Source organism: Podarcis erhardii (genome assembly GCF_964252035.2).
Source record: "Podarcis erhardii genome assembly, chromosome: 3".
NCBI classification, from domain to species: domain Eukaryota; kingdom Metazoa; phylum Chordata; class Lepidosauria; order Squamata; family Lacertidae; genus Podarcis; species Podarcis erhardii.
Window position 1 is genome coordinate 5,896,968 of NC_138507.1, and position 26,977 is coordinate 5,923,944.

The 26,977-nt window shown below is 43.7% G+C and overlaps 1 protein-coding gene across 3 annotated transcripts in view; it reads left to right on the forward strand.

Annotated features, from left to right (window-relative positions):
- Positions 1-499: 499 nt before the first annotated feature.
- Positions 500-26,977, forward strand: part of SLC1A4 (solute carrier family 1 member 4) — a gene marked incomplete at its 5' end in the record, with an annotated part of 278,141 nt that continues 251,663 nt past the window's right edge. For all 3 annotated transcript variants that reach the window (XR_014154877.1, XR_014154878.1, XM_081855582.1), the window contains 8 exons: positions 500-1,035; positions 7,526-7,568; positions 12,233-12,295; positions 12,950-13,018; positions 16,730-16,896; positions 20,591-20,824; positions 22,145-22,339; positions 26,336-26,470. Coding sequence is in view for 1 of the 3 variants with exons in the window: in XM_081855582.1 (XP_081711708.1) it covers positions 500-1,035; positions 7,526-7,568; positions 12,233-12,295; positions 12,950-13,018; positions 16,730-16,896; positions 20,591-20,824; positions 22,145-22,339; positions 26,336-26,470 (1,442 nt within the window). The remainder of the gene's footprint in view (positions 1,036-7,525; positions 7,569-12,232; positions 12,296-12,949; positions 13,019-16,729; positions 16,897-20,590; positions 20,825-22,144; positions 22,340-26,335; positions 26,471-26,977) is intronic.

Consider the following 26,977-nt stretch of genomic DNA (forward strand, 5'->3'; position numbering starts at 1 on the left):
CCGAGGGGGACAGAACGCTTGCCTTTCCGCCCCGCCTGACTGGCAGCGGGTTCCAAGCGCAGTCGCCGCTCGGGCTTTCTCTGCCCCCGGCCAGCCGAGTTGCCTCCACCCTCTCGGCAACTCTCTCTCTCCGCCCCCCCCCCGGTTTCTTGCTTCTTTTTCGGAGTCCGGGGTTCGACCCCTCCACTTGCCGCGCCATGAGCTGGACCAAAGCAGAGGGGAGGGGGCGCGCGGGAGGGGAGGAGCCTTCCGCGTGGGAAGGGGCGGCGGGAGCAGCTGAGCCCAGACCGCCCTCGCCTTGCATCAGCCGGGCTGGCGGGGGGCAGAGGCGAGGAGCCGAGCCGGGCGCCGCTGCCCCCCTGGCTGCGCCTCCCCGCTGCTTCAGCCGGCGCGTAAAAGGCGCTGCGAGGGCGCGCGCGCGCGACGCTGGGCTGCCGCTCCAACCGGGAAGGACGAGCAGCGCTTCGGCAAAGCTCCCGCAGCCCGCCGACGCTTCAGCATGGAGAAGCCCGAGGAGAGCCGGAATGGCTACCTGGAGGCGACGGTGGTGTCGGGCTTGGAGGCCGGGGAGGAAGCGGCGCGTCGGCCCCGCCTGAAGCTCTTCCAGCTGCGCGGCTGGGGGCGCTTCCTGAGGAGGAACTGCATGGTGATCCTGACCGTGTCCGGGGTGCTGCTCGGCGTGGCCATGGGCGCCCTGGTGCGGCGCCTGCCCCTCGGCCCGGCGCCCGTCGCCTACCTGGCCTTCCCGGGGGAGATGCTGCTCCGCATGCTCAAGATGATCATCCTGCCGCTGGTGGTCTGCAGCCTGGTCTCGGGCGCCGCCAGCCTCGACACCCGCTCGCTGGGCAAGCTGGGCGGCATCGCCGTCGCCTACTTCTTGGGCACCACCCTGCTGGCCGCAGCCCTCGCCGTCGCCCTGGCCTCCATCATCAAGCCCGGCGTGGGCGCCGGCAACCTCAACAAAAACTCCCTGGGCTTGGATGACACCGCGCACACCGGCAAGGACACGGTGGACTCTTTCTTGGACCTGGCAAGGTAAGGAGTTGAGCTGGAGGCACAGGAGCAAACTCAGGAAGGCCACCTGTGTTGTCTTCCTGGCTCGTAGTCAGTGGCCTAGCGTGGGTTGCCAGCACCCGGGGCAAGGCAAGTAATTTGCGCCCCCTAACCCGTGGATTTGCGCCCCCTAACCCGTGGATTTGCACCCCCTAACCCTAACCCCCAGATGTTGCGCCCGGTGCAGCCAGGCCCCCCCCCCTGCACCCACCACGCTACGCCACTGCTCATAGTCTCCCATTTTGGGAAAGTAGCATCTATGCGGGTTTTTTTTTTTTTAAAAAAAAAGCCCTTTGCTAACCTAGTGTGCTTTGTGCCAGACTCCGTGGAACTCCAGACGTGACTGACATTTCGAGATTGGAACCCTGGACATTCCTGCCGGTTAAAAATAATAAGTGACACACGCACCCCAGGCTTCTGTCATCAAGCCTTCCTCTCTGGGCAGTTTGTTAATAGTTAGAAATCTTGGTCTTCGTAAAAGGTACTTGGAGCTAGGGAACTAGTGTGCTGCTATGAGTGCCAGTTATTGAGATTAAGAGAATTAAATAAGGATTTGAGAGATTTGGTTCTAGAAAGGTGGCCAGTGCATAGGTGCTTGTACTTCAGCTTTTTATTGCACACGAGTGCATGGTCAGTACAATCTAAAGGCCAAAATGGGCAGGACTGAGCAGGATTAAGCCAGGCACCCCCAAACTTGGCCCTCCAGCTGTTTTGGGACTGCAACTCCCATCATCCCTAGCTAACAGGACTAGTGGTCAGGGATGGTGGGAGTCCCAAAACAGCTGGAGGACCGAGTTTGGGGGTGCCTGATTAAGCTTTTTGTGCTTTCAAGCGTTTCATAGTCCAATAAACTTTGGCAAAAAATCATGTTGGTTTACAGAAGGTATTGCTAAAGAAGCATTCATTTTAAGGCTAATACCAGAGCGGAGGCAGCATTTCTCTGTTGAAGCAAAAATAACAATGTCTTGTGACACATTATAGTTTAAGTTGAACACTAACAGATTTTTTTGTGCAATGAAGCATATCCTGGGTTGGAAGAGAGAGAGAGCTATAATAACCAGGGGCTAGGATAGGGCTTGGTCAAGTTATTGTTTATATCTGAATGGCCAACATCTGGTTTTGGAAACATTGTGTGCTTTTTATCTGTATTATTATCTGTATTATTTTAATGCTTCTGACTTGTGATTCTCATTATGTGTCTCCTAATTTATCTCCTTTGTTGTGGTCGGATTGTATCTTGTGGAGGTTTAAGCTTTTGGCACCTGTTCCCTCTGGAAGAGTGGAAGATCTATTAACATGGTCCACTAAAGTCTTTGGAGAGTTTTTCCAGATAGAGTGGCAGATACTGCTTTTGAAGCCCCAGTTCCTCTCTGGATTGGAGAGACCCTATGCATCCTCTTCCACTGAGCAGATCAAAGGCTTGGTTTGTACCTGAGCTGAGGGCTATGATGCTAGTCAATGATGGCTGAAAAGAAAGTTGAGCAAAATGCATGATGAATTGGGTTGAACCCAAGTGACAGCCTATTATCAGGCCTACTCATGGAAGTGACAGAAGCAAATAAACTATTATCCTCCCCCATAGTTTTCTCAGTGTCATCAAAAGGAGCTTTCTCTGGTGTTGTGGGACCTTTTGCAATCAGGGCAGGGTGGGGGAATTTCATAGAAGTCTGGGTAGCAATGCAGAAATGCATTTGCATGACACCATCAAGGTCTTGCATATCCTTCAGGTATCCTGTCATTTATTGTGAAAAATTATATTTTGATGCATCCCTCCCTCCCAAACCAGCTTGATGTGACCTGAGAAATAGAATGACATAGCTGTGTTTTAAGCTGGTAATGTGTACACAGCCGTGGATGGAACAGGTTGTGTGGTAATGGAATGAATGAAGGTCTCACAGCACAATCCTAAAAGCATGTCTACTCAGAAGTTTATTCAACTTTCTCTCTTTTTCTCTTCTTCTCTCTCCCCTCCCCTTCTTTTTCTTTCTATTCCTCTGGATCTATATTTTTATTTTATCTAGATTAATGTTAATAACTTTTGTATCTCTTTTTATGAAATCTAATAAAATGTATTCAGACAAAAGAGAAATTTATTCATCTCCATTCAATGCATATTGAATATCCAAGCCCTGATTCTGACCATTCACAGTCTTGCTTGCATCTGATGGAAAAGAGACACAGCTGGGGTTTGTTCATGTATTGGTGACACCTTGACTCAAATCTCTGGTTGACTTCTCTCAGATATTAAACAACATACGGCAGGTGCGTCAAGTTGCCCTCAGCATTGGGGGGGGGGCACTGTATGCTCATGACATCACACATGTGCCGCCCCCCAACCTGGCCAGGCCAATACAGCCAACCCGTCAGCTGTCTGACCTTTCGTTCGCCACCGCAGGGCTGAGGCCACCTCCGCAGGTTACCTTTTGTGAAAGGGACCTTTTGAGGATCGCCACGGAATTTGGGGAAGTGGTTGCACTCTCCCCCTAAAAGATCAGGTCGGCAGTCTGGGGATCCCGCATTGTCCTTAAGCCCTCAAAGCATATTTTATCAGCTTCAGTTGGGCGCCAGCTGCGACCATATCTGGCTTAAGATAGTGTAGTCACAGTTAACCTAACCTAACCTCCCACTTAGGTTGCTAACAGACTATTGCTATTTTATTTGGGACAATGCTGGATTAAACCCCCTGGAGGCCCCATGGCAGTTGAAATCTCAGGGCCCCCTTCATGTGCACTCTCTAGTGGGATAACATTGAACTAAGAAAGCTTGATTGTAATTTTCTTTCAAGATAAAATGAATATCGTTGTGATCCGCTGTCACAGGGGTACTAAACAGCGTGGGGCCCACAGGCCAGTGCCTACTCTGCTTATTTGGTAATCCAGCACCGATTTGGGGATCCAGTTATATACCAGGAAATTCAGGTTGCACAATTAGAGTTGGTTGGGAGGTCTTAGGCAACAAACCCGCTTCCTCAAAATATCAGACTTTTTGAGATAAGGAAAGTTGGGGGAAGCGGGAGATAACACTTCCATTTATTTAACTCTCCCCTCCAATAAATCAGAACAAATGTCTATTAAATAGCCAATGTTTTCTTCTGTCCCTGCAAATAAATTCAGATGAGAATGATCAACGAACAGGTCAGGTGGAAGTGTGTGTAGACTTTTGTAATGTATTGTACTTTGGGCTTCCTTTGAAAATGGATCCGAAGCCAAAGTTGGCTCAACCTGGAGCAGCAAGATTACTGACTGGGTGGTGTGACCATACTAAGCCTGAACTTTAACAGCTGCATTAGCTACCGGTCAGTTTCTGGGCCTGATTTTAACTGCCAGATTTAACCTATAAAGCCCTAGAGTGTTTATGGTCAGGTTGCCTGAAAGGCTACCTCTTGCTTCATATTTCTTAATTTAACATTCCCTATGCTTGATAGCCTGCCTCAGCAACCCATTTCTCTCTGTCTCTTTGAAGTGTCAAGGTATATTAGCCACCTATCCCTATTTTATCACACTTGAGAACAGCATTTTGTATGTGTAAAATTCTGAACTCTACCCATTTCTCCAAATAACATGTGGTTACTTGTGCTCGCAATTTGTTCTGTGATAAAACTGAGGCATTAGTTGAATGCTTTGGGGGCTATTTTCCTTTTTCTTTGTTTGCTTAGCCTCAGATTAACTGTTTCTGTGAAAACTTGTTTCAGAATGTGTTGTCATCGCACTCAGAATCTACCTGCTCTGCTTCATTGGCTGCTGCCTGTGGGGGCAGAAAAACTGCCATTTCTTCACACATTTTTGTTTATTATATGCTATTGTGAGAGAGAAGAGTTGGTGACGGGCCATTGTTTTCAGCAGCACTCATGCATCTCCTATGTTACCTAGTTCCTGCCCAACAGCCCAACAGCTTTTGCTGCTTAACTGTTAACTGGGGCACATTGATTTATAGTGAGATAACCATATCAAACATTGATTTTGCACTTGCTAGGGAGTAAAAACCCTACTGAATGCAGTAGCGCCTATGTCTGAATAAACATGTGGAGCAAAGCTTTTCAGACTGTGTCTCGTGACATGTTAGTGTGTCGGCTGCAGTGTGCAGACGTGTCGCACGAATGCTCCCCGTGATCCTCCTGGGGCTGGAAAGGGGTTAGTTTAACCTCCGGTTTGCTAGTGAAACTGAATTACTGTGTTGCTAAATGACACATGCCTAAAAAGTGTGTCACCAACATGGAAAGGTTGGAAAACTCTGATATAGAAGGTTGCATTTTTGCCTGTGCAGTCAGGTAAAATCAGTTCAAATGGACTTTTAGCAGTGTCTCCAATCTGTCATTTAGCACCCTACGCCCCAGCCCGTGTTGTCCATCAAATTAGAAGGTGTTTCCTTTTTTTTTTTTTACTTAACATTCCCGGACTATCCTGAGGCCGGATTTAGAAGGCGATTGGGCCAGATCCGGCCCCCAGGCCTTAGTTTGCCTACCCATGATTTTTACCCTGCCTTTCCCCCGATGGGATTCAAGGCAGCTTACAGATAAAAATAAGAACTGTTAAAAACATACAAAAAGAAATCATTGAAAAGGGATTAAACACTGATAGAATTTAAAACTATATACATATATAAAATCTAGTAAAACCATACCAATAGTTGCAATAAAAACAGCACAGTGCCATTTCATTAGAAGCAGCCAGTTCCGAAAAGCAGTCTTCACCTGCTGGTAGAAAGACAACAGGAGGGAGTCAGCCTAGCTTTTTCAGGGATGGAGTTCAAAGGTCTGGGAGAAGCCACTAGGAAGGCCCTCTCATTTTCCCCACCAAGCATGCTTGGGAGGTGATGGGACCATGAGAGGGGCCTCCCGCAAAGATCTGAAAACCCAGGCGAGTTCATATGAAAGTATGTTGCTTTGAGCATAGAAAAGTAATTGATACATTTCTTTTCTTCTTTTAAATCAACTATGAGCAGCACAAATTAGCTTCCTGTGTGTGTCTAGTTAGGCTGCAAAGATGGATGGCAGCAGTGAATGTACACAAAGCGCCAACGTTTTATGCAGCCAAAGAAGTTTGGGATTAGTTTAAAGAAACTTGTTTGGAATACATCTGAAAAATACAGTCTGATACATTTTGTAAAGTTTGAAATAGAACAATACTTGAAACCCTCTGAATTATTTCCCTTCGTTTCTAGTGGAGTAGGGGTAGAAAAGCAACAACAGGAAAACTCAGACGCTGGCAGAAGCAGTTTTCTGAGGGGTTGTGTGCATGGCTGCTCATGACTGTGGGAAAGCTCACTCAGTGTGAGTTGAGTAAAGAACTTGAGACCAGGCAGCTTATCTGTGGTTTAGATAATGGCTCTTCCTTTTGTCATACCAATCTCACTGGTTCACTTTATCTTCATATAATAAGTCCTGCAAGCTTATTGTTTTTCTTTCCACCACTGTGCAGTATATAGACTCCAGTCTCAGATCTATTATGTTGTTGTTGTTGTTGTTGTTGTTGTTGTTGTCAACTGAAGCTGTTTGCTCCGTGTGTGCCTCTTCTGGGATATACCCGCTCTCCCTTGTGAAGTGTGACCTGAGTTGTATGGGCTGTTGTGGAAGATGTGTGTACATCTGTACATGCAGAATTGGGCTGGTGGGTTCTAGATTACCAGATCTCATCTCACATGCTATCTTGGAATTACACAGCAAAGTTAAATGTAGCAGTAGTTGTAGTAATAATGACACAAAACGCCTAACCTTTTCTAAGACAGGCTGACCATCTACTCCAGGCTTCCTCAACCTCAGCCCTCCATATGTTTTTGGCCTACAACTCCCATGATCCCTAGCTAGCAGGACCAGTGGTCAGGGATGATGGGAATTGTAGTCTCTAAACATCTGGAGGGCTGAGGTTGAGGAAGCCTGATCTAATAGATAAGACACAGAAGGGGAAAGGAAGAGGGAAGGAAGTGGAAACCTGCATTGATGTGGCTGCTTCTTTGCTGGCCAACAGGTAGAGCCTTGTTGCCATGCTGAGTTGGAGCAGAGTCTCCTTCCTTGCAGGGCGGGTGTGGCGGCGACAAGCAGATTGAGGCAGGACATTATTTGGAGAAGCATTAAGAAAATTCTGGACTCAGTGGATCGGCCAAGGGATTAACCTAATGACATCTGTGGGACCCCAGGATGCCAGTTTGATGATGGCTCTCTTTAAAAAGTTGGATGTTCCATATGGTAGGGAAATGTCACATGACAGTTTTGAGAAAATAATTATTGATTCAACTAGTTCATTCCTATATTCTGCAACGGCAAGTGTGTCTGCTGAGGCCTAATAAGATTGAGGCAAGAAGTGAGTATATGGCATTGTACAACATTGTTAATGCTGAATTAATGCCCTAATCCTACTATATAGGCATAATGTTGTACTAATGTGAAAAGAAATAATTAAGTTGATAAGCTGTCATTAAATGCTAATCTTTGTTTTTCTTCTCTTTTTCCCTTTTTTTTTGGTTCCCGCCCACCCAGAAACTTGTTTCCAGCAAATCTTGTTGCAGCAGCCTTTCGATCGGTAAGTTTCAAATGCCTTTTCCTTTCTTTCTTTGGATTGAGATTTCTGAAGCATGTGACCAAGAAACGGAAAACAGAAACCCAACTCAATTCCTAAGGGGATCATGTCTTTGATATACTTTCACTGAGACATAAGAGTACCTACAATTCTTTACCCTGGATGATCAAGAAAACAAATAATAATAATAATTATTATTATTAAAATCAAGGCAACTGATCATTTACTTGTTACTGTTTATGTACCAGTTTAAATAGTCACTGAATTTAGCCCATAGTGTGGTTCAACTAACTATAATAGTTCACTTATCAAGATGAATGAGGGGTTGCGGAAATATGTAGACTCAGATTTAAAAGAGGACTGTTTGCACAAATGTTGTGGAGGGCACAATGAATTTGGATATCTAGCAATTTCACCGTGATGAAGACAGACTAATGGAAGAATTTCAGCACTGAATTCTTCCTTTTTATCTAGTGCATAACCTCTTGATGAGAAGCTACCCACTAGCATTACTACAATGGACATTCTGACATTACCATGATGTATTTCTGTGGCGCTGGCAGAATCTGGCTATTTCAGAATTATTTTTCTCCCTTTTCTTGAACTGGAATGTTATCTCACATATACCTGACAGATCTCCCTCATGCAGCAGCTGCTGTCTGAGAATATTACCTCTGATTCCACAAATAATTCAATTTCCATCACTTATCAGAAAGTCTTTCAAGTCACCAAAACTACAGTTCTTACACAGCCTCCTTAGTTCTGTAACATACTGATCAATAGTTTGCTTTTTGCATGCATATTTCTTTCAGAAACATCATTCTTTTTAGGCATACTATATTCTTCAAATTTATCAGTTATTTATTTTAGTTTCATATTCTCACCCTGAGCAAACACAAAGTTAGCATACATGTTCAGTATCTGCTCTTCCACTAGGGTTGCCATATTTTGAAGAGCAAAAAAGAGGACACATTCTCCGACTTCTACTTTTAACTACAGATCACTTTGACAACTCTAATTTCAAATACTCCTACTAAATGTAGGCTATAGAAGCTATGCTATATATCGCTAGTAGCAATGTTCTTAACTTTTCAACAACAAAATAATAAGAATACATACAGTCAGACCTCGAGTTGAATGTGCTTCGGGTTGAGCATGTTTGAGTTGTGCTCCGCGGCAACCTGGAAGTAACAGAGCACATTACTTCCAGGTTTCGCCGCTTGCACATGCGCAGACGCTCAAAATGACATCATGCGCGGAAGCGGCGAAACACGACCCGTGCACACCGAAATGCGCCATCACATCTTATGTTCCGTTCAGGATGCGAACGGGGCTCCGGAACGGATCCCGTTCATATCCCGAGGTACCACTGTATTGCTCCCTCACTTGCCACATGAAAGTATTTGGGCATCTTTCATCTTCGTGAACATAAGTGTGCACAGAACAATTTAGTAAACTGTTTAACATGTACATATGTGCTCTCCCTAAGGGCAGGAGGGGGTTAACTCTTGCCCTCCCAGACTCCTTCCCCAAGATCTTATAGCTGAGCCAATATCCTTTTAGTTCAGCCACAAGAGAAGGGATTTATACAGTACGTAGTTAGTTTAAGAAGCTGCTCTGTTGTGATTCTCTGCTGCAGACTAGCTCAGCTGGGTGCCTTAGATCTGAATCTAAAGCACTAGAATTTTTTTCTTGGGCTACTGTAAACGAAAAAACCTGGACATTTTGCCAAATTTTAAAAATCTGCCCAGACAGAAATTTTAATCTTGAAAAAGAGCACGAGTCCTGGAAAAAGAGGATATATGGCAACCTTACACAACATGTAGAAAAGTTGATTATTTGATCTTATCAGTTTTCTCTTCTCCCATTGCTGCCAGGTAGAATTCAAACCTTTGCCTAAACCTTTTCCAGTTATCTGAAATATCCCCTCACGACTGCAGGCTTGGTGATAGTTGAAACATATTCATTCCTGTTTATAATAATTCCTCCAGTTTAGCAGCACTTACAGATATTGTTGCTTTCACTGGGTGTGGCTCTCACAATTTCTTATCATTTGTTTCTAGCTGTACATCCAGAAAACTGCTTTCAGCTGATTTAGTTTGCTCCTCATTCTGCATTTCAGATGTCATGTAATTATTCTGGATCAACAGACAAACTAGAGGAATGAGTAATGGCTTGAAATAACTTTATTATTCAGAGACTCTAAAACAAACATGTGCAGCAACTTCTATGCTTTGGAACTGTCTGAAACAAGTGACCTTAGGGCAAATCTTCACATTATCAGCTTCTTAATACTTAACACTAATCTTTGAATTATAAACATTGTCATGACAGGTATAGCAAAAGAAGGTTCTTTTCAAAACTGCCCATCTGTGTAGATTCCAGAGTGATATTCAGTGAAGAACATACCAAAAATACAATACCCTAAAAGAAATAAAACAGCACCACTCATAACATGGAAGTTGCATTTTAAAAAGCCAGTTCATAACTTTAAAATGCCTAGACTAGAATTGTAAAGTGCAAGTAAGTTCTCATTGCCTTGAAGCTACGGTTGAAAAAAAACCCCTATTGTTGTCAGTTCATATATCAAAATATTGGGTTGACAATCTGATTGATTAGTTCATAATTCTACTGATGCAGATGCCAACTATTTTCCTTGTTGTCCCACTGCTTCAACAGTTCAATTTCCTGGCCTCCAATTTCTGCAGTACTACTCCAGCTTTAATTATGTTCTATGCATAGCCTTGTCATTCCTCGTCCTAAACTCCCAATCAATACCTTGTATTTTTATAGCTCTCCCACATTCCTTAGACATGCAAAAGGGGTTACTTGGCTGCAGTTTGAGTAACCAGGTTTTATGTAGCTTCAGAACCCTTGCTCCATTAGCAGAAAAAGGTGCTAGTTTGCATGTGGCTCACTTTTTTATTTTGGGCATTTCATGCTGGCAAGTACTGGGAGTTTTTTCAAACTCTTCCTGTGTAATTCATGCTTCTCTGCTTGGTTTAGCATACATGCATTTAACATTCTGCCTATCACTTTTTTACATTTTTGCCAGCAAATACTAGCTCGATAAACTGCAGTCCTTTCTGTCAGTTAATGAAACAGCATGGCTTTCATTCATGGATAAATGTGGGGTGGGGAGGCAAGGGGTGTGTGTGCTTTCTCTGCCTCCAAAATCATAAATCTATTTATTTCTTTTAACGTAAACGGACACATGCACACCCAGATAGTCAACAAGAGATTTAGAGTGACCTCTGAGGCCACTGCACTTTTCCTGGCCAGCAGGCAGCTCGCAGCTCAGATGAATGCTGCTTGTTCTGATCTAATGATACTGCCCTGGCAATGTAAACAAAAGAATCGTGGTGCCTTTTTGCGATTAGGTGAGGAGGTTGGGGGTGCTATTGGACCTGACCCTGCTTTTTGAGGGGCAGACGTGGGCAGTGGCCAAGATTAGAAATCAAAAGTGCCAACCAGGTGCTCCAGAAATAACTAGCATCTTTATTGGGAAACCGCGTCAAAGTGCAAGTAGATAAACAGGTACCACTCCAGCGGGAAGGTAAGTGGCGTTTCCGTGCTCTGGTTCGCCAGAAGCGGCTTAGTCATGCTGGCCACATGACCCGGAAGCTGTACACCGGCTCCCTCGGCCAGTAAAGTGAGATGAGCGCCACAACCCAGAGTCGTCCGCAACTGGACCTAATGGTCAGGGGTCCCTTTAGCTTTAAAATAATGTATTGGGAAACAGAAGCTTTGATTGGTTGAAGGTTGAAAGAAAAGTATAAGGGCTTTCTCTATAAGGTTGCCATGGAATGAAAGTAAAGAAGCAGAGCTGTTTTTATTTATCTATGGATATTATTTATTTCATAACACACACACACACACACACACACACACACACACACACACACTGCTTGAGTGTAAAAAAGAAAGAAAGAACCTTACAAAGAAATATCCACAACTACTTCAAAAAGCAGAAGACAGTGAGCCCAGACACAAGCTGAATGTACTGCTACCTCAGACATTGTACATGCGCCACCAGTGTGTCTCTGTCAAAGGAGACAAATAATATCCAGGTACAGCCAAGGGCAGGGCAGGAAAACATCCCAACTTAGTTGGTCTTTAAGGTGCTACTGGAAGGAATTTGTTTTGTTTTATCCCAACTGAAAATAGAGCACCTAATAGGGTTGCCATATTTCAAAAAATGAAAATCCGGACACAAAAGTTGTTCAGCCCCGTCCCTTTCCAAATCTCCCCAAAATTTAATTGAGCTTTTGGAGCTATTTTTAAGGGAATCCATCAAAGCCCGGAAATGTCCGGGAAATCCCGGGCATATGGCAGCCATAACCTACCATTGAATCACAGGAAAAGCTGGATATAGGGGACTACATATCGAAAGCAATGTTATTTATTTGTTGAATTTAAAAGATGTTTCACCTGCTCTTTAAGAAACATTTTTCACAAAGGGTCTTACAAAACGCACATCAGAACACAACACAAAGATATTAAGAGAGCAAAACTGACCTCTTAATAATCAATAGAGCCTCATCAATGCAAGTAGCAGTTTCCAAAATTACATTTAGGAGATCTGAGATATTTACAAGCTGTCTTAACAGTGAGCCGGTATATCTGTCTACCAGTGTAAGACTCAGTTTATCCTTTTGCATTTACAGTATGCCACCGATTATAAAGCCATAGTAAGAAACGCAACTATCGGAAACGTTACCATTGAAAAGGTAAGCAGTGGTTTTGTGTTAATTTCACCCTCTTCATATGAGATTGAGATTAGAATTAAATCTTCCTAAAGTCTTTATAAGATACATAATAACATAAGAGGGCTGGGGTAACCCGGCCAGATGGGTGGGGTATAAATTATTATTATTATTATTATTATTGTTGTTGTTGTTGTTGTTGTTTACTATTTATATAAATCCTAGGCATGCTTACAAAAGTAAATAACACTAAATTCAATGGGATTTGTTGCTAGGTCCAGTGTATGTAAGATTGAGGGTCAGGGAATGTTCAGAAGTACCAGTGAAGAAAAAGCTCCTAGGCTACCTCTAGGCTTGAAATGGTAAAAAAAAACTATTTTGACAAATGTGTTAATTTTATTTGTACCAATGTGTGGTGGTTTCCCTTATTATATGTATGAAGCTCTGGATGTGAATTCGCAAGCTGTGTAGCGGTTTTCCCCAAACAACTGCCCTCCAGATGTTTTAGAGTTTAGTTCCCACTGTCCCTGATTATGGACCATGGTGGTGGGAGTTGTAGACCAAAGCATTGGAAAGGCAGAAAAGCTGGGAAAGGCTGCTGTATAACAATGAACTTGCATACCTCTGTAATGATACATAGAATATTTAATCAAAATATTGGTTTCTTTTTGTTAACAGTATATTACTGATTATAACGCAGTAGTGATAAATGGAACTTCAGTTGTTGGAAATGCTTCGATTGAAAAGGTAAGCAATCATTTTGTTTTCACCTCTCACGTTTTAAGGTTTCGCATAGATCTTAACATGTGAATGTAAATGCTTCCTTTAGAGTTGGACTTTTGGCTTCAAAATGTGTGTGATTTTTAAAAAATTTAAGCACTCTCAGAGAACGTTGTCTTTTAATCCTTTGTCAAACACAAGGGCAACCTCTATGCGGTGACCTGAGGCCATTCTTGCAGCCCTAGAGTTGATGTTGTCGTTTAGTCGTGTCAGACTCTTCGTGACCCCCTGGACCAGAGCACGCTAGGCACTCCTGTCTTCCACTGCCTCCTGCAGTTTGGCCAAACTCATGCTCGTAGCTTTGAGAACACTGTCCAACCATCTCGTCCTCTGTCGTCCCCTTCTCCTTGTGCCCTCCATCTTTCCCAACATCAGGGTTTTTTCCAGGAAGTCTTCTCTTCTCATGAGGTGGCCAAGGTATTGGAGCCTCAGCTTCAGGATCTGTCCTTCCAGTGAGCACTCAGGGCTGATTTCCTTAAGAATGGATAGGTTTGAGGGATAGGCAAATTAGCCTGTTTCTTCGTTTGTTTCACTTAAAGGGGAAAAAGGCACATTTTCGCCCATTACTAGGGTTTGCTGATTGTGGAGCAGCAACCAGTCTGCTGGAGTCCCAGATCTTCTAGGAAGTCATAAAACGACATGATGCTTCATATTTAGAGTCTAAAACTGTTGTGACGTGGGGTTTGTGATTTCAGCTCTCTTGACATAATATGCTGGAGACAGTTCTCTAGTAACACTTCTTTATTAAAAGCAACAAGACTAAAACCTGAGGAGGGGAGAGCTACATTTATAGGGACAGAGAACAAGCTAGAAGGGATACATTTTGGAGGGAACAATATCAGGCAATCACAGTCCTGCCTTTTGGAGGCAACCAATAAGACACAGGATCCAAATACAGCAGCTTAAATGAACCAATAGTAGCTGTACCCTCTGGAACCAAAAGGCAGTTATTTTACCCTAATTCAATTACAGACAATAATAATACAGATATAAAATCCTTTGACTCAATACACAACAAAAACTATATAAAACACATTTGTTAAAAGTTCAGTTGCTAAGGTTGTGCCATATTGGCCAGTTACATCAAAGCCATTGCCCTCTCTGTTTTGTGTCTCATAATGTGGGGGTGCCAGTCTGCTAAGCCACCTTGGTCTGGTGGTGTTGCTGCTAAATTCCAGGTCTTTTGAGAACAAAACATCTGTTATCCATTATTTGTTTGCAGATGAGAGTGCTGACTTGGCATGCATAACTGAAACCTGGGTGAATTGACTGGGTGGCCCCATTCTCAGGTGCTTGATGCAGCACCAGCCCAGTTTACGTCACTCATCCATAAACATTCCATATCCTTTCCCTGGAGACCTATCTGCACTGTGTCTGGGGTGATGCCTTGTTTGTGTTGTTCGGCCAGTGAGACAGAACAGGGATGTTGTTAGTGTACCATTCATCCCAATGCGCAACAAACTCCCAAACTAAGCTGCTGGTGGAAGTCTTGGATGTGGTTTGGAGAATCCTTTCACGGTAGTTTTGGGGGACTTCAGTATCCATGCTGAGGCTGCCTCAGATGGGCCAGCTTGGGACTTGATGTGTCTTAGTATGATGTCCAAATACAATCAGAGTACAGTGGTACCTCGGTTTAAGAACAGCCCTGTTTACAAACTATTTCATTTAAGAACTCTGCAAAACCAGAAGTAGTGTCCCAGTTAGCGAACTTTAACTCGGTCTACGAACAGAAGCTGAACGGTGGAAGGGCACCGGTGGCGGGAGGCCTCATTAGGGAAAGCGCGCCTCGGTTTAAGAATGGTTTCGGTTTAAGAACGGACTTCTGGAACGGATTAAGTTTGTACACCGAGGTACCACTGTAAAAGGAATGTTTACATTCCAATTCAGGTGGCATATGTGAAAACTCTTAAGCTACAAAGGGCAAGAGCCAATATGTGCTGTACTGGGTTTATATTATATTTGAAACACACACACACTGAAACCATTTACCTCTTTTTGTTTTCTCTTGTAAGATTTTAATGTGGCTTTTGGATGCTTAATAATGTGGAATCCTTTTCTCATGGTTTGATCTCCTGGTGCTCTGGTATAATGGAGCCCTGTGTACATTGGAAACACAGCATGATACGCCTTAGGCTGTCCCTGAAATCTGTTTAGCTGTTGCTGACTTTGAACAATTTTCCTTTCTAGTTCTTGAATGTTTCATTTTGTTTCTTATTTTAAATAGTTTGATTTTTGTTTTTGACAATCAGAGCATCTCTAAGATATGAACAAAATAATCTCTGATTTGGCAGGTTATTGCCCCATGGATAGTTCTGGATGTGTGTGTGTGTTTCCATGGGTTCTAGCATGGTGCCACATCAGCACTTTTTATGTGAACTGAGACCTCCAGGTATAGGGTGGTATATAAATTCAGTTAATAATAATAATAATATGGTCAATGTCTATTCAAAAATAAGTTCCTGAAGAGGTATGCTTAGGATTCTAATAGGTGCAATCCAGCATTAGCCTGAAATGGTTTGTAATGGGGAAATATTCTATTTGATATTGATATTTAGCAGAGTTGGATTCTTGGGACACATGGAAAACTGGAACATCTCAATTGAATACACACCCACACACCCTGCCCTGATGTACAATGAACAGTATAACATTTCACAAGCATGCCTGTGTTTTATTCTTGCTTTTGATTACCTCTCTTGATTATGTAGGTTTTGTTCAGGCAACATATGCATTAATCAAACATATGGGGACAATTTGGGGTTGTGCCTGCAGTAGCCCCAATACATGCACAGTCACCCGAACATCTGCACAGAGGTTACATGTGTGCAATATGTGCGCTTGCAGACTCCATTCAGACATTATGTCCAATACATGTGCAGGGCAGGGGCAGTGCACACAATCAGAGTCGCTCAGTGTGCCTTTAGTCAATGCACATACAACACAGTCTTTCCTTTCACAAAATTTAACCAGATATAGAAGTACCGTATTTTTTGCTCTATAAGACTCGCTTTTTCCCTTCTAAAAAGTAAGGGGAAATGTGTGTGCGTCTTATGGAGTGAATGCAGGCTGCGCAGCTATCCCAGAAGCCAGAACAGCAAGAGGGATCGCTGCTTTCGCTGCGCAGCGATCCCTCTTGCTGTTCTGGCTTCTGAGATTCAGAACATTTTTTTCTTGTTTTCCTCCTCTAAAAACTAGGTGCGTCTTGTGGTCTGGTGCGCCTTATAGAGCGAAAAATACAGTAATTCTTAACCTATTGGTCTGCAGGTCAGTGTATAGAGAAGAATTTCAAGATGTCAACTATATGATAGCAATGGTCACTGCTGAACGGAGTAGGCGGTGACCAGGTGGGCTGAGTGGGAAGGGGTTGATCCTGTGACAAAGCACTAACTCTTAAATTTCAAGATTGGGAACGATGGAGGCTCTACTGTCTCTATTCTGAGCTCTCTTGGAAACAATATTTTCTGTTCAAGGTTTTACATTTGTGTCTAGAGACTGACTGTTTCTAGTTGTCCCCTGGTGTTTCTACAATATTTTGCATGTATCTTCTATCCATTCTGTGACCTGCCGTAGTTCATATCAAAAGAGGGGGAAAGGGAAAACTGACCTAAAGATTTAATTTCATACAATTGGAGTTTAGCACTAATATATTTAATATTACAACTATGTATTATTTCACAGTTCCCAGTTGGCACGGATATTGAAGGAATGAATATCTTGGGGCTGGTCCTGTTTTCTCTGGTTTTGGGAGTTGCCTTAAAAAAGCTTGGCACTGAAGGAGAAGAACTCATCCGTTTCTTTAATTCTTTCAACGAAGCAACCATGGTCTTAGTATCTTGGATTATGTGGTGAGTGTTCTTTGGGACGATCATCTCTGGCAATTTTGTGTGTCAGCATCAGCAGAAGTAGTACAAATCAGCTAAATATAGGCACAGGCCAACTTGGAGATTGCCCTGATCCAACAGGCTCTTCTTATCTTCTTATGAGATGGCTCTGAATTTATCATAACAGTATCGCATATCTTCTTTCTGTGCCCATGCAAATAAAATTTTTAGGGATTTCCTTTGGTGTTCCAGTACTGGGGAACTGGCAAAACTACATGTATACGTACCCACGTGGACATTTCTAGTTTACAGGTATGAAGTCTGAACCAGCCTAAGAAGTATTAATGCAGTTCTTACGGCAGCACACCATCTGCCTGTCTACTTATATGGCAGTACAGATGCCATATGAAATGCAGGATCTTTGAAATGTACAGGGGACCTGCTGCTACCCTTGATCCTGTTATTTAAAAACTGCATCAGCCACTCTGGGCGGCTTCCAACAAAGATTAAGGTAAAGGTAAAGGGACCCCTGACCATTAGGTCCAGTCGTGACCGACTCTGGGATTGCAGCACTCATCTCGTTTTATTGGCCAAGGGAGCCGGCGTACAGCTTCTAGGTCATGTGGCCAGCATGACTAAACCGCTTCTGGCGAACCAGAGCAGCGTACGGAAATGCCGTTTACCTTCCCGCCGGAGCGGTATCTATTTATCTACTTGCACTTTTACATGCTTTCAAACTGCTAGGTTGGCAGGAGCAGGGACCAAGCAACGGGAACTCACCCCGTCGCGGGGATTCGAACCGCCGACCTTCTGATCGGCAAGTCCTAGGCTCTGTGGTTTAACCCACAGTGCCACCTGCGTCCCAACTCCAACAAAGATTAAAAATACAATAAAACATCAGTCATTAAAAACTTCCCTAAGCAGGGCTGCCTTCAGATGTCGTCTAAACGTCTGATAGTTGTTTATCTCTTTGACATCTGACGGGAGGGCATTCCACAGGGCGGGCGCCACTATGGAAAAGCCCTCTGCCTGGTTCCCTGTAACTTGGCTTCTCACAGTGAGGGAACTGCCAGAAGGCTCTCAGTGTCCGGGCACAGCGATGGGGGTGGAGATGCTCCTTCAGGTATACTGGGCTGAGGCCATTTAGGGCTTTAAAGGTCAGTACCACCACCAGGGGGGATTTTCTGGAGGACAGAATGTTAAAGTAAGAGGAAAGGAAGGTCTTAGGGAAGGTGGGATGTTCAGAAGGTGTAAGGTGGAGCTGGTTTGTTCAGGGAAAAAATAGGGGTTTGGAATAGGGTGGAGAAGGGATGTGGATGATAGGGTACTCTGCCTTGATGGTTTCTATACAAAAAAAAAAAAAAAGTTTCTCCACTAATTACACCACATTGGCAATTTCACATTGTTCTGAAAACTATTTGATTCTTTCAGTGTCTTACAAATAAAATCTGTTAAGTGGTTATCCCTAGTCTCCCACATAAAACCCATGCTTTAAGGGATCGAGCAGCCTCCTTGAAACAAGGTGTTCACAGTGAGACAGTAAACCTGGATGTTGTGCAGGGCTCACCCCTTATCGAGCAGCCATTTTCAGACTATTTGACTGCAGGTGAAAAGGGAAAGTGGAAGCCAGACTTCACGCATAATCACTGCTTTACTTGAAATTCATCGTTTTAGAGGGTGTATGCCTGCATCTTCTTAAGAAGCTTTTTCTCAGCAGTTAATAGCGTCCAATGTTGGGCTTGGTCCGTAAGCAATGGAATGAATCTCATAGGACATATGACCTTAGAAACCAGACCTTTATGTTAGTACTTGCCATTAGTGATTTGTATCAGAGCAGCTTATGGTTTTTACTTCCAAGGATAATTAGGGATGGATGAGCTCATTAAAGTTTGGCCCACCCATGTTCTTAGCGTAAACACTGGGGGCAGCCATGCCTTCTTCCCATACTGTTCCCCCTGAGAGTAACAGAACGTTGTCAAATCCCATCACTCCCAAAAGGACTTGCTGTATATGAATTCAACAATACACAGGCTAGTGATATAATAGCAAAATGCAAAGTCACACAAAAATAATCACCAAGGACAACTGCTCCACAATAAGGCGGCTTCCAACAAAATATTAAAATACAATAGTAAGTCAAACATTAAAAACTTCCCTAAACAGGGCTGCCTTCAGATGTCTTATAAAAGTCTTTCCTTGACATCTGATGGGAGGGCGTTGCACAGGGCGGGCGCCACTACCAAAAAGGCCTTGGGAGAGATGCATATAGGGACAGATTTGCCCAGTTTTCTAAACTATTGATTGTATACTGTTAAGATTTCACTGTACAGCTTGATAGTTAAGCCCATTTGTGGGAAGAAACGCTGATTATACCAGAACACCGTTGACTCGAAGGTGATGTACACACAAGTGATTGTAAAGAAAAAGACTACTTTAAATTACAGAAATTATTTATTTGCTTCTTTACACTACTTAATGTGGAGCAGTTGCCCTCGGTGATATATTCTTGTGTGACATTGTATATGAATTCAAAGCATGCAGAGACAAGGAGCCCTGGGTGTTAGTCAGTCCAAGTTATGGATGCCCTACTTTTGGGAGTTTAAACGCAAAACATTTTTATGGACCTTCTTGCAAAGCAATCCACTGGACTGTGGATTGATTAATGTTTTCTGGGCCATGATCTGCCCAGATCAAATCAGGTGTGTTTGCTCCGGAATCTGAGTAGGATTCCTCTCCCCCCTGCCCCCGCAATTCCTAAATATAATGCCTTTGTAATATTAAAGCAATTGATAGGTGGCATCGTCATTTTGTCATTACTAAGCCAACACTCCAAGTTAATCAGTCATCAAATAATCCTCCACTTTGTAGATTATGGGCATACATTTTAGCTTGACCCTGGAATGAACAGAAATTCTCAGGGCTGCTTTTCTCCTTTTCTGGAATTTATTATCTCCCTCTTTGAAATCCTAATTAGCAAATTGAAGAAAAGCCACCCTGCTATAGATTAAAAGATCAAACAGTTAAGTTTTGGGTTTGTTTTTTTTTAAGTGGGATTCAAAACATCAACTTCATTAGGTTTCATGCTCAAATCATATTTAGAAAAAAATGATGTTGCATTTATGCTTAGTGAAACCATTGGTTTTTCTTACTCGGAATTGTCTATATGTCTGGCAACCACTCCCCAGGGATTCAGACAGAAATATTTCCTGGCCATACCAAGAAATGCAAGAGAGTCAACCTGGGACCTTTTGTGAGCTTGGATCAATTTGTTCTGCTCCTATGTATTTAGGAGGCCCACACACTTATTTAAACAGTAGCATTGATATGATGTCCCTTGCCCAATAGATGAGAGGAAGAGACAGTAACAGTTTTGCTGTGGGAGCACAGATATTTTGCCTGTAGCTCTCAGATCTTCCCCTGCCCCATTTGAGCTGGATCAGTGCTGCAGGGCTGATTTAGCACAGCATGGAAGCTGACAAATAATGAGGGTGGGCCTTAAATATAAGGGTTTGGGAAATGTAGGCAATGCAGAAAGGGTAATATTGTTTGTGGGGGAAAATATGCTCATCAAAGAACAAACCTTAGTCAAATGTTTTAATTAGAATGTTATTCCAGACTTGGTCTGTATGGCATGGCTGTTGCATTCTGCACATGCTTTGGTTTATGGCACTTTAAAGACCTTGTTCCTTACTAATGTTGAATGTTAACTTCCCTGCAGGTATGTACCTATTGGCATTACATTTCTTGTTGGAAGCAAGATAGTGGAAATGGACGACATCATGCTTCTGGTAACGAGCCTTGGGAAATATATATTTGCTTCGATTCTGGGCCACTTCATCCATGGACTGGTCGTTTTACCACTTATTTATTTTGCAATTACACGCAAAAACCCTTTCACTTTTCTGCTAGGACTTATAACACCGTTTGCAACAGCTTTTGCCACTTGTTCCAGGTTGGTTGGTGTAAGCTTTTATATGTGAAATGGGAATAGCATTATTCTAGTTCAGGGTAATAATTCTAGCTTAATGACCTGCTTAGTCATTTTCGTAGCTTTTATTGCAATGCAAGAAGCCCTCCTATGGGTGTCTAATTTCTCAAAATGTCACATAGGCTTTTAGAATGATATTTGGATGTCCCATGTCTATATACCCTAATATAGCTGTCAGAATTTGACAGAGTAATCCTGCCCTCCTGATCCACTGGCTGAAGAGATTTAAGATGGGGTGAAGTTTCTCCAGCAGAGCGGGGGTGCCCACCAAAGAGCCCCCTCTCTCCTTGCACATGGAAAGTGTTAAGTTGTGGGTGAACATATCAGACGACACAGCGATTCTTCAAACAGCTCTTGTTTATTCACAGGCCAGGACAAAACTGAGCTTAAGGGTTCAGTCAGCCTAGAGCTCCAGTACAATGTAACTGTAATAATTTTCTAAAACTATCCAATCACTGAACGTCACTTTCAATCCCTTATTTGCATAACTATCTACAGTATCCCCCTGCTGGCCCAGGGTGAGAACTTCAGTACATAACAGAAAGCTCTGCAGGTGTAAACCTGCTAATGGTAGTAGCCGTTAGTTAGGCCCTGAAATAAGGCATTTCAGGAGCAGGCCAGAGGCAGCCTTGGTTCCACTGGATCCAAAGTCTTCCAAGATCCTACAAGAAGCTCCAAGATCAGGCTCATAAGCTATGCCAGTTTGAGACTGAAATAGCTATTTCCTCCTATTAGTTTCAAAGCGGGTGGGGGGGGGCATTTACAATTGGGCGAGGGCTAAAAAGAGAGAGACGTCCCTGTTGCAACCCCATTGTGGGCAGCTCAAGCCAGGAGTTGTAAATGATCTGTTTCTTCACTCCCTTTCCCACTTAGGAAGGCTCTGACCAGTTTTAAAGGGCCAGAGAAAATAGCAGCACCTCCCTAATAGTGTGAGATAGCTGAGGTGCAAATTGTCTGCTTTTGGCCACCAAGACAAATAATGAAATCCAGTCCAATCTAAATTCTTAGACAGTGTCTTGCTTAAACTAGTCATAACAGCTCTGAAACAGAAACAGCAGTTTTAAAATGTACCCTAGACCGCCCTTTATTTTTCCTCTTATAAGACTTGGAAATACAGAACGTGGAGCTCTTTTCAGTTCCTGGGTTACCCTGGAACGGCATGTACCTGGAATGCTGCACAATATGTTTAGGCTGGCAGAGAGATCCAGCTGTTAGAATGTTTATATTAGTGGGTTATATACATTGCCAGACCTGATGATGATCTCCTTTCTTGGCCACATCTAGCTCTGCAACTCTTCCATCCATGATGAAATGCATCGAGGAGAATAATGGAATAGACAAAAGAATTAGCAGGTTTATTCTGCCAATTGGGGCCACGGTGAACATGGATGGAGCTGCCATTTTTCAGTGTGTAGCTGCGATCTTTATTGCCCAGCTGAACAACCATGAGCTCAATAGCGGACAGATCTTCACCATTCTGTAAGTTGCAATGCAAAGCTGCCTTTTTGCTGATGGCCGAATGCAGCGATAGCTCCACTGTGGATATGCAATAAATGGAGTTATCTAGCTGTAAAGGTGCAAAGAGAGAAACAACAGCTTGCCTTCTTGCAGCTTTCTTGGTTGCACTGCTAGTACTATTTAGAACGTGTGCCCTTCACAGAGGTGGTGGGTTAATAATAATAATAATAATAATAATAATAATAATAATTTATTATTTGTACCCCGCCCATCTGGCTGGGTTTCCCCAGCCACTCTGGGCGGCTTCCATAGAAACCAAAAATACACTAAAATATCACAGATTAAAAACTTCCCTGAACAGGGCTGCCTTAAGATGTCTTCTGAACGTCAGGTAGTTATTTACCGCTTTGACATCTGATGGGAGGGCATTCCACAGGGCAGGCGCCACTACCGAGAAGGCCCTCGGCGCTGGACCTCAGCGTCCGGGCAGAATGATGGGGGTGGAGACGCTCCTTCAGGTATACTGGACCGAGGCCGTTTAGGGCTTTAAAGGTCAACACCAGCACTTTGAATTGTGCTCGGAAACGTACTGGGAGCCAATGTAGGTCTTTCAAGACCGGTGTTATGTGGTCTCGGCAGCCGCCCCCAGTCACCAGTCTGGCTGCCGCATTCTGGATTAGTTGTAGTTTCCGAGTCACCTTCAAAGGTAGCCCCACATAGAGCGCATTGCAGTAGTCCAAGCGGGAGATAACTAGAGCATGCACCACTCTGGCGAGACAGTCCGCAGGCAGGTAGGGTCTCAGCCTGCGTACCAGGTGGAGTTGGTAGACAGCTGCCCTGGATACAGAATTGACCTGTATCCAGGTCTGTATGATACAGAATCCAGGCTTTCCCTTCTGTGAATGAAGGAGCTTTCGTTTGCAGAAGGGACTCAGATCCACGGGAGTAAGTCTTCCACCAGTCCTGCCAGTCGTGTCCAGTGTGACTCAACATGCTGTTCTGGAGGGAGGATCTCCCAGATCTTCTTTGGGGGTGGGAGCACAGGAGTCTGCAGGGGGAATAGGCAGAAAATAGCGTTCTCTTAAGACGGCACCCCATGGACAGTGTTCCACTTCATGGGTAGTCTGGGTTCATTGTGCTGAAAACATCAGCAACTTTCTCCTCCCAGTGAGAAAACAGTATATTTTGCAATTGTGAATAAGTGCTCAGATGGGCAGAAGGTCTGAGCATGAGACTCATGATCTCAGGGTTGTGGGTTTGAGCCCCATCTTGGGCGAAAGAGGCCAAGCTGGGACTTCTTGCAGAGGCGATTTCAGGGTAGCGTGACCAGTTTGGCCACACTGGGCACCAGCACTGCAGGGGGCACCACAACAATGATGTAGAACAGAGTGTGGCAGTTGGGTGCGCACTGAATTTTAGCGTCACACAGGGGGCCACTGGAATTTGAGAGCCCAAAGTCTGCCACTTGCTCCCTTCCAAGGCAGACCAAGCTAACCCCATTTCTGTGGCTTTCTGCATGGAGGCAAAAGCCTTTGCTCCTAAGCTGATGTATAAATACATTGCCATTGGTTTTAACTGGTTGTTTCTATTGATGCCTCCTCTTTTTTGCTTGCTTTTATTAATTTTTTGTATTGCCGTTAGCTATTTTGAGCACCATCTGGTGAAAAGGCAGGCTACAAATTTAAGAAATAAGTTAAATAGATACATAATTAAGCCAAGTGTGCACAACAGTGATTCAGATCTGCAGAATACAGCTTGGAGAAATATATCCACTTTGAATTGTGAGTGTGATGCAGATGGAGACCATGATGAACAAAATTAAACCTAGTGCTGGTAGTAAGTGTATAGTTCCCAATGGTGATATGAATCATCTGTGTTGCAAAAAAGCACTTCTGTTTTTACATCTAAGTACCTGGAACATAGGGACGTGGGTGGTGTTGTGGTCTAAACCATTGCACCTAGGGCTTAATAATATAACTATTATTGTTATCTGTTTAAGTTCCTTTACCTACTTGGCTGTGGGAGGAAAGAGAAAGAAAATGTTATTGTTCATTCAAATGCAATAGAAAACATTTTGCTATAAGGAGCAGTAAGAGTTTTCAGAGACCTCCATTACCTGTTCATTTCTACAAAAAGCAAAATTATTATGGAAGGGGGAAAAAGCCTGTTACAGGCAGTTATTTTTACATCAGGATAACTTATTTCCACCGTGAGTTTATTCATACAAATTTTAGCAGTGACAGGTTTATTAGAAACAATGTTAATTATTTATTCTCAAGTAATTAATCCAAACCATGTGGGTTGAAAATTAGAATGGAAAATTAATACACCCCCCCAAAAAAACCCCATCAACTCTCCCTTCCTCAGTTGATACACATGTTCTTTACATGTACAGTGGTACCTCAGGTTACATACGCTTCAGGTTACAGACTCCGCTAACCCAGAAATATTACCTCGGGTTAAGAACTTTGCTTCAGGATGAGAACAGAAATCGTGCTCCGGTGGTGCGGCAGCAGGAGGCCCCATTAGCTAAAGTGGTGCTTCAGGTTAAGAACAGTTTCAGGTTAAGAATGGACCTCCAGAACGAATTAAGTACTTAACCCGAGATACCAATGTACAAGGTTGAATGTTGAACCAGCTTCCAGGCTTTCTGCCATATAAACACAAGAGTTCTAAAGTTCTAAAGTTGGGGTCTCAAGTAAATTGACCATTATTCAAGCACATAATTTAATGAATTCTTTACTATTTTCTTTTTAACTAGATCAGTCACACTTAACTGTCTAAACTTTAACCATGAACACACTTTTCTCAAACTTTTGCTTCGTACCACATGCACTGGCAAGGGGACTTGAGAAGTCTTGGAGCTGCATGTTACACAATAAGTTCATCAACACTATATTGAGATAAAGTTTATTTCCAATCATATTTAAAACGCTCTGTTACTTCTTTCCTTTCCACATCAACATAATCCACTTGAAGCGCTCATTGAAAATTACAACCTGTTCCTCTTGCACAAACATCCCTTCTTCACATCCCTGTTGCCTCCACACACAGACATTTCCTATCAGAACCAATCAAGAGATCCCTGGTTCTTTAGTCAAACAGATAGTTTCCTTCTTCTGTCTGGCATCATAAAATCACAGAATGGTAGAGCTGCAAGGGGCCCCTAAGGGCTATCCAGTCCCAACTGTCTGCAGTGCAGGGAATGTCAACCAAAGCATTCATGACAAATGTCCATTTCTTGTTCAAAAAGTCTCTACTAAAAACCTCCAATAAAGGAGTGTCCACAATTGCTTGGGCTCCTCAAAATACAGACAGCAAAGTAAAGTATTCAGTCCGCGGCACAACAGTTGGCGGGAATTTATCCTTCTGGCGTTGTAAGATCTGCCTCTTTGCAGTTGTGAGAGGGCTCTCGTGTTGCCCATTAGTGAACTCCACAGGATCAGAAAGTTGCTCAACGTTATATGGGCTTCCTTAAACCTTAAAGCAGTATTTAGTAGCCAATTGATGCAGGACGAGGGTGGCGCTGTGGTCTAAACCACTGAGTCCAGGGCTTGCCGATCAGAAGGTCGGCGGTTTGAATCCCCGCGATGGGGTGAGCTCCCGTTGCTCGGTCCCAGCTCCTGCCAACCTAGCAGTTTGAAAGCACGTCAAAGTGCAAGTAGATAAATAGGTACCGCTCCGGCGGGAAGGTAAACGGCATTTCCGTGTGCTGCTCTGGTTTTGGTGTTCCGTTGCGCCAGAAGCGGCTTAGTCATGCTGGCCACATGACCCTGGAAAAACTCTGCGGACAAATGCCGGCTCCCTCAGCCTGTAAAGCGAGATGAGCACCGCAACCCCAGAGTCGTCTGCGACTGGACTTAACTGTCAGGGGTCCTTTACCTTTTTACCTGGACCATGTTGTGCCAACATGTGGGAAGGAAGAAATATCCCTAGACATAAAAGGAAACCTTTGGCATTTTTATGCATATGTGCCATTGCAGCACAACAGTAACCAAAATTGATTCCCATTGACAGTGTAACGGCAACTGCATCCAGCGTGGGAGCTGCTGGAATCCCAGCGGGAGGAGTTCTCACCATAGCTATTATCTTGGAGGCAATCGGACTTCCCACCAATGATATCTCCCTCATATTGGCTGTCGACTGGATTGTGTAAGTACTTGGTGTGTGGTTAGGGCACACATTATTGTGGCGTCGTTGCAGGTGGTTGGTGGCATGAATTGAATATTATATTTTGAGGGGAGCATACTGTTGGACACCACTCCAGTCTCCAAGTGGTGGGAGATTCCTGGGGTTCCAGCTTGTGTTTCCTTTGCAACAAGGTACTGTGGAGACTGTAGTGTCCTTAAGATGTATGGTTTAATTACACATATATACAAGCTGAGCCTATGATGGAGGGGCTCACAGCATTAACATGCCAAGAATGTCCTGCGTCTCCCATAGCCACAGCCTTGGATCCTAGCAGAAATCAGCCATGGCGCTCCCCCCCCCTCTCTCTGTGTTTCCAATCTGCCACTTTTGCATCCAGCTTCTAGTTCACATCACTCAACTCTCAACTCCAGCCTCTTGTCTTTCTAACTAACAGAATGTTGAGAAAGGGAGGCCCACACATTTGTCCTTTGGCACAGAGCCATTCCCATATTTAGTGGGCCATTATCA